General features: G+C 52.5%; 1 protein-coding gene across 1 annotated transcript; it reads right to left on the bottom strand.

Annotated features, from left to right (window-relative positions):
• Positions 1-8,652: 8,652 nt before the first annotated feature.
• On the bottom strand, positions 8,653-9,591 carry LOC132320192 (olfactory receptor 14A16-like). Its single transcript, XM_059832463.1, has one exon. The coding sequence runs from the start codon at positions 9,589-9,591 to the stop codon at positions 8,653-8,655; it is 939 nt and encodes a 312-aa protein (XP_059688446.1).
• Positions 9,592-11,172: the final 1,581 nt, after the last annotated feature.

The raw sequence follows: 11,172 nt of genomic DNA, 5'->3' as shown, positions 1-11,172 counted from the left end.
ATGGGCATGGTGGTGGGTTTTTTTTTTGGTTGATGGTTGGATTTGAGGATCTTACAGGTCTTTTCCAACCTTAGTGATTCTGTGATTCTGTGATTGTGTAGTTTAAAGGAGACGTAGGCCTCATAGCCGTATGCTGTAGGCTACAGACGTAGACCTCATGGACTGCATTGCCTGGAGCCCCACAGGTTAGAAGGGGGCTTGGGCACCTCCACGCAGACACTTCCATGGCAGGACCCACAGGGTCAAGTGTCTGAAAGGCAACTGAACGCCCCATGCCAGAGAGCCCGGGAGCTAGAACAAGAGCAGCGGACACAGGTGGGGAAAACAAGGAGCAACAGTGTCATCCTCCTGCCAAGGGACAGATGGGCACTCGGGAGGGCCTTCACCTTACCCAGCTCGGCACACCACCTCCCACAGCCACTTTCAGCCCCTTTGTCAGGCAGAGGGGAAGGGGCACAATGGGGGAGAGGTGCAGGATATACGCTCCTCTGCTTGAGGTCCTGCTGGGGAGGAGGCAGCTCTGGGCTGTGCTTGACCCCAGTATCCCTTACTGGGCCTCATCCTGACCCCAACCTGTGGATCAACTTCCTGGCTTCACCTTGGACCTGCTCCCTCACCCGAACCTTGCCAGATGATCTGGACTCTGAACTGCCTCCAGCTGTGAGGCCCCTGCTCCCTTGTTGGGAGCTCAGGCTGGTGAGCCCCCTCCCTGCTCACCTGGGGATACCCCTGGGTTCCCAACTACCTGTGCCTTCCAGAGCAGTTGTCCCTTGCTGCCCCCTGACAAACCTGTCACCATGACTGGCATCTCCACTGCCCTCCCCCATGCTCTGGTTCACTCGATGGCCGCGTGATGCTGATGTACCTGATGGACTCTCACTTTGCTACAACTGACAGGGCCTCACAAGGAACAACCCACCGCTATCCCCTCTCCTGGACTTTTCCTCTGCCCTTTCTCCACGCTGTTGGCTCTAATTGGCAGGTGTAGTGATGAACCTGCTAAAAAAGAAGAAAAAACAAATCTAATGAGAGAGGAAAATAAACCCCAAGAAGAACAAGTGATGCAAAAGAAAACAATTGCCACCACCAACAAATCAATGCCCAGACAATCCCCCAGCAATGACAGCTGCCTCTGACCTCTACCCCACCCAGTTTTATTTCTGAGCATGACATCATATGGTATGGACTATCCCTTTGGTCAGATGGGGTCAGCTGTCCTAGCTGTGTCCCCTCCCAACTTCTGGTGCACCCCCAGCCTGCCTGCTGGTGGGGCAGTCTGAGGAGCAGAAAAAGCCTTGATGCTGTGCAAACACTGCTCAGCAACAACTAAATCATCAGCCAAAACCAGTACATACAGGTTGGAAGGAGGTCTCCAGCCCAGCAGGGTCAGCTCCGGGGTCAGAGCTTGTTGCTCAGGGCTTGATCCCCGTTGCTCCTTGAAAACCTCCAAGAATGGTACCTGGATGATTTCTCTGGGTAGCCACTTCCTGTGCTTGACTGTCCTCACGAGGAGAAAGATTTCCCTTGTCCCTGGTGTGAACTTTTCTTGTGTCAATCTCTTGTCCTCCTCCATGCACCAATGTGACGCTGACTGCAGGAGATGGGGAAAGGAAAAAATTCCTCATCTCCATACGCCTACACCCAAAAGGAGCTCCAGCAAAGCTCAGTCAGTGCAACAGACAATAACTGTGCCTCACGATTGAGCTGGTGGCCATTCATGAAATTTTTTAAGAAAGAAGAGTGAAAAGGCAGGTCTTTGCTGCCCCACTGCTTCAATCTCTCTGCTGACATCAATCCAAATTTCCTTAACACTGGAAAACTGAAAAAGTTTGATTTTTTTAACTTAAAAACTGGAAACTGAAAAATTTCCTTAAAACTGGAAGCTTCCTGGAAGCTCCAGCGTTTTGGACCAGGTAATTTTCTTCTCAGTTTCATGTCTGACTCTCTCCTCTTATGAAATACATTGACATTCTTCTTAATTTGTTCAAAGAGGTGAAGAAATCCCAGCAGGGCACAAGGGTCAAGGAGAGAACTTGACCCGTAAAAATCTGTGTGTCTTGATCCCCAGCCACTGAAAGAGGACAGCGGATCATCCTGAACAGGTAACACACTGCCTGGAGGCCAGGAGTAAGTGAAGTACTGCAAGGGTCTGTCCTGGGACATGCAAGACATTGATCAGCTGGAGCAAGCTCAGAGGAGGGCTATGAGATGGTTGGGTTGGGGGCAGGCTGGAGCACTTGCCATCTAAGGCAAGAGTGAGGGAGCAAAGCTTGTTCAGCCTGGAGCAGAGAAGGCACCAGGGGATAAGGAGAAATGTTTTCCCCATGAGGTCAGTTGCCAAGAGAGGTTGTGCCATCCCTATTCATGGAGGTATTCAAGTCTTCTTCCACACTGCCTGTCATCTCCTCCCATTGACCAAAACAGTCTTGCTCCAGCAGGAGCCAAGCAAGAGAGCCATGGCACCAGCACAGACTCTGCATCCCCTGAGACCTCTCTTCCCCACGGGGAAGGAGAGAGGTCTTTCATCAGCCCCACGCTTCTTTCTCCACCCTCAGCCTTTGCAGTTGCCTGTATCTTGTCTTTGCTCTGATCACATTTGAACTGGAAGCCCACAAGACTCCTGGAACTCCTAACGTGGATCTGGCATTCACCACAAACCTGGATCCCAACCGGTCATGGAGGCATCAGTCATGCAGTGCCCCAGCTGTGCCACCCAAGGCAGATTTTGTCATTCCGCTGCCAGCACCGCTGATGCAGTGCCCATGTCCTGTCCTTCTGCCACAGAGTGCCCAGGAGCCCCAGACAGCCCCAGCTGCCTCGGGGGCTGTGATGAAACCTTTCAGCAGCAGGCTGAGGTGGGGTGGCAGGAGATGGGCGCTTGGCACTGCCTGGGCAGGGAGAAGCCAGCTCCCCTCTCTTGGGGCTGGGCATAGCTTGTTCCCGGGAACCTCCCTGAGCAGCACACGTCTTCTGTATCTTTCTGTGCCCTTGCACAGGTGGCATGGGGACTAGGGCTCCTGGGGCAGAGCAGAAGAAGCTCAGCTGGGAGAGTGTTAGAGGGAAGAGCTAAAGTTCCCAGGCTCAAGTATGGGCTTTGGCAATGTTTTGCCTTGGGCTTTTGCAGAGCCTCTTGCTCTTCTCCCAGCCTGCCCCTGCCTTCCCTGTGCTCAGGGCAGAGTTTGCCCAGGGCTGGGCACAGCTTTTCCTTGGAGAGCTCCCTCAGGAGCTGCTCCTGGTGATCCTCCACCTCTGCCCTGTCAGGAGCAGCCAAGCTCAGGCTGCTGGGTGGAAGTGCACAGGCAGTGAAAGAGGGACAGGCTGCCCAGGGGGAACACCGAGACTGTGTCTGTGCATGCAGGGGTAGAGTTAGGGCAGCTATAGTTAGAGCTCAGCTGGAGCTGGAACCAGCAAGGGCTGGGTAACCAGAACAGCTATCAACGGCAGCTAAGGAAGATATGTAGCTGTTGCTGAGTGGGGCAGGGGACCTTGTAAGCAAGGGCCTGGAAAGATTTGGGATATTCAGCACCTTTTTCCCCTCAGCTTTCACTGACAAGCTCTGCCTGAGGCTTCCCAGTTTCCCAAGCCTCCTAGCAGAAAGTGTGGGACCTGAGCACCCAGTCCCTGCACAGCCCAGCTGCATCCCACATGGGCACAGGAGACAGCCATCTTCCAGGACCTCTTGGGCTCTGGTCCAGAAGAGGAGCCATGCTGGGCTGGCCTTTGTTCCTTAGTCAGGATATGGAGATGTGCTGGAGGATGGAGCTGGCCATGGACTGCCCCACAGCCGGACTGAGCAGCCAGCACTGGAAACGAGTGATGTGAGGGGCTGCCCTGGGACAAGTGTCCCCTGGCAGCTTCCCCGCGTGTCCAGGGAGCAGGGGATCAGACCGAGCTTCTCTTCTGCACCTTCCACACTTGGTTTCTCTGCAGCAAGTCCTGGCTCTGCACTGTGAGCACAATGCTGTTAGCCAACACACTCCCTGGTCACACTGAAGAGCTCGATGCTCAGCTCCATTGTTCAGACAAGGTCAGCCCCACTCCCACCTCTCCCCAGTACCCACCACAGGGTGCTACAGAGCTCTGGGATCTCCCACCAAAACGTGGCCTCCTTTGAAGGGAACAGCAGTCCCAGGAAGATGGGGAGGAGGGGCATCAGGGTGGCGGGTGTCAGCCCTCCCATCAGCCCCAAGACAGGAGGCCAACAATGGCATGAGGAAATGGAGGCCAATGTACCCAGGCTCCTTGTATCCTGGAAAATCCAAAACAAGACAACCTTTGCCTTCCCCCCATTCCCACTGCCATCCCCTCTCCCCAGGGCAGCAGAAAAGCCGTGATCCTGGGTCTCCTCCATCAGCACCTGCTGCCCCAGCCATAGAGCAGCCAGCCCTGGACTTGCATGTGCAGAAATGGATTTCTCTTTCTTCTTTAATCCACAAGCATGAGAGGTGTTTGGGTGCTACACCAGATCCAGGCCAAGGTTTCTTTACTGAAGATGCATGATTCACTCTCCAGCATCCCTCCCTGTGCCTGCTGGGTCCCTGTGGCCTCCCCTGGGATTGCAGAGTCCTCAATTACCTTTGCACACTTGGATTTAGTGTTTTCCCTTTTTATGACTACGCCTTGGGTGGTCTCTCATTTTGTGAAGCTTCCTACTCACCCCTGGGCACACGCTGTCCCTTCACATCCCCTGAGCTCTCCCCATGCACCTCCAGAAAGAAGGAGTGTTGGCCATCAGCCTATAGCATGTGTGGCAGCCCAAGGCAGGCAACCAGGGGACAACTCTCCAACTCTCTTTGCACTCGGCACTGACACCTGAGCCCTGGATCCAGACCTGGGTCCCCAACAGAGCACACTGGGGTGCTGAGCTCATCCTCCAGGTCAGTGGGGAACCAGACGAAAGCCAGAGGATCTTTCAGGGTGCAGATGAATTACAGTGTCCTTTCGTGATCTTTTGACTTCTAGCCTGGTCTTCAGGACCTGCACTGAAGGTCTCTGCAGTGACATGACTCTTTTTAAAGACATAGTATTAGGGAGCCAGCTGTGATAATGTTGTAAACATTTACCAAATGTTTCAAGGTCAGACACAGGAGGTTTAGCCACTAGCAGAGCTGGGATGGATCCAAACATTTCTGTAGGAACATAAGCATGACAGAGACCATAACCACAAGGAAAACCAAGCAGATTGCAGACCTGCCCTTAGATACCATGTGCAGTGTCATGACTGCATAGGGCTGGGCAAGTTATTAGAGATGATACATGGCTACAAAATCGTTTTTCTCACTGCGTCCTTGAATTCTCTCTCCAAAGAGTGGAGGGCATCGAATTCCAAGAGCATGATTTGACAGAGAGCAAGTGTCTAAAAGAGATGGAGATCTCCCCCTCTGTTAACCCCTCTTTCTGTCCCTAGGCAGGGACAGCAAGAGGTCCATTTCCCCTTCTGTAGGGCAGTGACCCCGCTGAGCCAGTGCAGGTATCCAAAGCCTGGTTGGAAACCCTCGGACTGGATGGGTGTTCAGCTCCCCCATGCACCCCACAGACCCACCCTCTTGCTGCAGTGCAGATGTGCACAAGAGAAGCTCCTGCCTGCGAGGTCCTGGCCTGAGCTCCTTCTCGAATCAGTGGGGATGGAGGGTGGCAGGTAGTTCCTCACACAAAAGACCTGGTGGCATTTGAGGTGCCGGGGCTGTCCAAGACATGTAGAAGTGTCTCAAGCCGTGACAGAGCAATTCGAAGTGACCCACAGCCTTCCTCTGCATCAACACCAGAGATGAGTGGGCCTCCACTGAATGAGGGTGACATTAATCACTCTCCAGCCTCCCTTCCCAATGCTGCTGGGTCCACGCTGTCCCTTCTGGCATTGCAGAGTCCTTGTTTCCCTGTGGACACACCAAGTCAGCACTTCACCTTTGGTGACTCCACCTTGGCTGCTCTCTCCCTTTGTGGGGCTCCATTCACTGCCCACCTTGGGCACCCTCTGTCCCCAGAGAGCCTGGGGGATCTCCAGGCAGCTCCAGTTTCCCCTTGGGAACAATGGTGTCTGCCATGTCCGAGATGTGACAGCCTTGGGTATGTCACTCAGTGACCAGCCATGGCCTCCACTGGCACAGGGCACTGACAGGGGAGTCCTAAATCCAATCCATGATCTCCAGAAGGTCACAAGGGGACTGAGAGGCTTTTGCTCCTGCAGTCGTGCAGAACCCTGAGCAACAGCCCTTTTTCCTGCCTACTCCTGACACCAGCATTGGAAAACCAATCCAGTGTTAACACACAGCACAGAAGAGATCCCATTTTATTACAGAGCGGTCGTGACAGGTTCAGACTCAACAAGCATTGGACACCTCTATAGAGGCTCCAGGTAAGAGAGAGGGGGTTCATCCCTCTGTAGAAGTAAGAAGAATCCAAACATTACTGTAGAAGCATTATAACAACAAAATAATAATGATGATAATAATAGAGAGAATAAAGAAGAAAGTCAGGACTGGTGTAGAATACCCTGGGAGTCACTTGTGGAGAGATGGGATGTTTCTTGCTGCTAAATAGGAGCCCATGGAATCAGTTTCCTAATACCGTCCTTGAGTTCCTGGTTCCTCATGCTGTAGATGTGGGGGTTCACTGCTGGAGGCATCACTGAGTACAGAAATGACACCACCAGATTGAGAAGTGGGGAGGAGATGGAGTTGGGCTTCAGGTAGGCAAACATGCCAGTTCTAAGAAACACGGAGTCGATGAGCACAGGAGGGAGGCAGGTAGAAAAGGCTTTGTGCCGTCCCTGCTCAGAGGGGATCCTCACCACAGCCCTGAAGATCTGCCCATAGGACAGCACAATGAAAACAAAACATCCAAAACCAAAAACGACACTAACGACAGTAGCCCCAACTTCCCTGAGGTAGGATTCTGATCAGGAAAGCCTGAGGATCTGGGGGATTTCACAAAAGAACTGCTTCCAGGGCATTGCCTTGGCAGAATGGTAGCACAGAGCTAGCATGATGAAGCAAGTAAGTTCAAAGTTCAAAGACGACAGAATGACTGTGATTAGTAAAATGTTGGGTAGGATTTGGTTTGAACATCTGCAATGTATAGATATAATGGAGTAATTTCTGTTTCCTTTGTAGCCACTGGAGGACGTCTTTAAAAGTCAGATTTCTTAGACTCACCCCTCCATGCTTTTCTGAAACAAATGGACATTTCCATTGGAGAAAACCATGCTCTTGGAGATACTCTCTGCTAGAAGGGGTTATTTGTGCTGTGAATCTGTGGAAGCAGAATAAAATCTCCTGGCTGAAATGTTGGATAGCTCAAGTATTAGAAATACAAGGGTGTATCATGCACAGACAAACATTTTTCATTTGCAGAAAAAAAAGACTGTTCATGGTTTATTCACTTGCATTCGCACTCAGGAAGAGCGTGGAGAGAAATCTCATGTTTGAGAAGAGTGCATGGGAAGGTAAAAAAGGACCTTGTCATGTCACTATGCTGTTTGTCTGAGAAATGGATGACTGAGTCGGACCAGGGTAGCCTTACACCGCGCTATAGCCAACAGCACAGAGAAGCCCTTCCAGAGGAGGTAATTTCCAGCAAGATGATTTTCTCCAATGGAAGTGTCCATTTGTTCAGCTCATTCAGCCTGGAGAATAGAATGCCCTTGGAGTCTGTCGTAGTTTAAGCCCAGCTGGCAACTAAGCACCACACAGCCACTTGCTCACTCCCCCCAGGTGGGATGGGGGAGAGAATCAGAAGAGTAAAAGTGAGAAAGCTCATGGGTTGAGGTAAAGACAGTTTAATAGGTAGAGCAAAAGCTGCGCAGGCAAGGAAAGCAAAACAAGGAATTCCTTCACTACTTCCCATTGGCAGGCAGGTGTTCAGCCATGTCCAGGAAAGCAGGGCTCCAGGGAAGACAAACGCTATAAATCCGAGTATCCCCCACTTCCTTCTCCTTCCCCCAGCTGGAATTGCTGAACGTGACGTCATGTGGTATGGACTAACCCTTTGGCCGGTTGGGGTATGCGCAGTGCCTATTTGCTGGCAGGGCAGCCCGAGGAGCAGAAAAGGCCGTGATGCTTTGTAAGCCCTGCTCAGCAGTAACTAAAGCATCGGTGTGTTATCAACACAGCTTTAATCACAAATCCAAAACATAGCTCCATAAGAAATTTAACTCCATCCCATCCAAAGCCAGTACAACAGGGCATCATGAATCACGTTCCAGTATTACATCCCTTGCCCTTCGGCTTGCTAAAGCCCATTCTGGGACTGCAGAGTCAGAGGAGCTTCACCCTCAGCTCCAGAAAATTTATCAGGAAAAGGAGCTGAGAAACTGGATTTTCTGCTGGTGCCTTTCTTTTTTTTAAATTACAGAGGGAGTCTGGCTTCTCATGTACATCAGGTCTTTGGGCAAGAACAGAACACTGAAATGCTTAAGAATCGAGATTAGGAATAATATTACCACAGGTCTAACAAGGAAGGAAGGAGGGAGGGAGGGAGGGAGGGAAGGAAGGAAGTAGGGAAGGAAGGAAGGAAGGAAGTAGGGAAGGAAGGAAGGAAGGAAGGAAGGAAGGAAGGAAGGAAGGAAGGAAGGAAGGAAAAAGCTTATGAACAAGAGATCATCCTGCTCTTTTCTGTGACTATGGTGGGAGTCATAGGAGAAAGACAGCTACATCACTGATGTCGAAATATAGTATATGGAAATAGTTTCCTCAGGGCATCCTTGAGCTCCTGGTTCCTCATGCTGTAGATGAGGGGGTTCACTGCTGGAGGCACCACCGAGTACAGAAATGACACCACTAGATTCAGGAATGAGAAGGAGATGGAGGGGGGCTTCATGTAGGCAACCATGCCAGTGCTGATAAACAGAGAGACCACGACCAGGTGAGGGAGGCATGTGGAAAAGGCTTTGTGCCATCCCTGCTCAGAGGGGATCCTCAGCACAACCCTGAAGATCTGCACATAGGACAGCACAATGAAAACAAAACATGCAAAACTAAAAGAGGCATTGAACATGAGAAGCCCAACTGCCCTGAGGTAGTCTGAGTCTGAGCAGGAGAGCTTGAGGATCTGGGGGATTTCACAGAAGAACTGCTCCACAGCATTTCCTTGGCAGAGTGGTAGTGAAAAGGTATTGGCCGTGTGCAGCAGAGCACAGAGAAACCCACTGCCCCAGGCAGCTGCTGCCATGTGGACACAAGCTCTGCTGCCCAGGAGGGTCCCGTAGTGCAGGGGTTTGCAGATGGCAACGTAGCGGTCGTAGGCCATGACAGTGAGAAGATAATATTCTGATGATATAAAAAATAGAAACATAAAGCCCTGTGCAGCACATCCCCCATAGGAGATGGCCCTGGTGGCCAACAGAGAATTGGCCATGGATTTGGGCACAGTGGTGGAGATGCAGCCCAGGTCGAGGAGAGAGAGATTGAGGAGGAAGAAGTACATGGGGGTGTGGAGGTGGTGGTTGCAGGCTATGGCGGTGATGATGAGGCCATTGCCCAGGAGGGCAGCCACGTAGATGCCCAGGAAGAGCCAGAAGTGCAAGAGCTGCAGCTCCCGTGTGTCTGCAAATGCCAGGAGGAGGAACTCGGTGATGCAGCTGCCATTGGACATCTAATCCCTTTGTTTACTGCCAAAGAAGGAAAGCACACTCACAAGTTAGGACAGCTCTGAGCAAATCGCTTCCCATTTGTGCCCTTCAAAACCCAACCCCTGAAAACACACAGTGCCTCTCTCCTTTCTTTCAGAAACTTCTTCCCTTTCGCTGCCTGGAGCTCTGGTTTATGCTGGCCAAGGGTGCCGTGAGGAGTGGAGCTCTGCCTGTGGGCTCCCAAGGAGTTATCCCTGCTCCACAGCAGGGGGGACCTGGGAAAGGGGGTGACAGCTTCTGAAAGTCACTGTTCACCTCATCTGTAATCCACTTCAGCATATTCCTGCACAAGAACATAAAGGAAAATCTTGGATGTCCTAAAACTGTAGTGACATGAGCAGAGCCAGCTCGCTCCTGAGCCCTCCACACTGCATTGTCCAGAGACCCACAGGTTAGGGTGGGCTGAAAGGCTTTGCTCCCATGGTCACAGCTGCATGGCAGTACCTGCAGCGCTGGGGTGTGAGCTGCCCCTGAAGCCCCCTTGTCCCCAGAGAGTCTGAAAGGAAGAGCAAAGGCAGCATGGGCAGGAGGGGAAGGTGGAGAAATGCCCCAATGCCTCTGCTGAGGGAGGACGGTGACACCGAGATGGCACTTGGAAGTTTCTCCTCCTCGAGGGTCAGGCTCAGCCTGAGATCCCACTCCCTTGATGGCAGAGGCTCTACTGGGCAGGAGAGGAGACCAAGGGATTGCTCTGGGGAAGGGAACTGCCTGCAGCTGTCCCTGCTGGAAGCTGTCCCCACCTTTCCTCCCTGCCAGCGCTCACAGACCCCATCCCACCCGCTGTGTGCTCAGCTCTGCCCTGCAGACACCTCCTGGCAGCAGGGCACTGCCCAGGGCATCTCCGTGTTGGCAGGTCCTACGGTGCAGATCAGATCTATACTGAAGAGGACACAAAGGTGATGTTTGGGTGTTCTGCAGGCTGAGGTGGGTGAAGGGGCTTGACAAGGTTCTTTGAAGAGCTGTAGATCAAGCACTATAATGCTGTACAAGTCTCCTACTCTGGGGCAAACCTTACACCATTTTCACCACCACCAGCACAGCAGGAAACTGAAAGCAAAGAACCTGGAAAGCACCTTCACTCCCAGGTAGCCCCTGCCTTGAGGTGCTTCTGGAAAAGTGCCCTGGGAAATGGGTTGAGGTGATCCGGAGCTGTGAGCAAACGTGACCCACGCAGCACCCTCTCAACAGGAGAAGAACCCTGCCCTGCCCTGCAGGGGGTCATTCCTTCCCCCCACAGCTTCTCCCCACAGCACTGTGGGGAGCTCCCCGAGCAGGCTGAGTGCTGACCCTGGCAGGTGGAAGAGTCCCTGCTCCAGCGCACAGTGCCCTGGGGTGCAGGGACCCTGCTTGGAAGGACAGCCCTGGGCACCCCTGGATGCACACCCGCACTCACACCCATGCAGCCCTCCCCAGGAGAAGGCAGCCGTCATGCCCTGTCCCTCTGATGGTGCAGCAGAGACTCCCTGATCTGGAGCATGTCCTCCTCCTCTACACCGGAGCGACATCCCACAGGTTTTGGGCTATGACAGCTTTAGGAGTTCCCT

Source organism: Gavia stellata, chromosome 34 (assembly GCF_030936135.1).
Source record: "Gavia stellata isolate bGavSte3 chromosome 34, bGavSte3.hap2, whole genome shotgun sequence".
Classification (NCBI taxonomy): Eukaryota; Metazoa; Chordata; class Aves; order Gaviiformes; family Gaviidae; genus Gavia; species Gavia stellata.
This window is presented reverse-complemented; position numbering and strand designations above follow the sequence as displayed.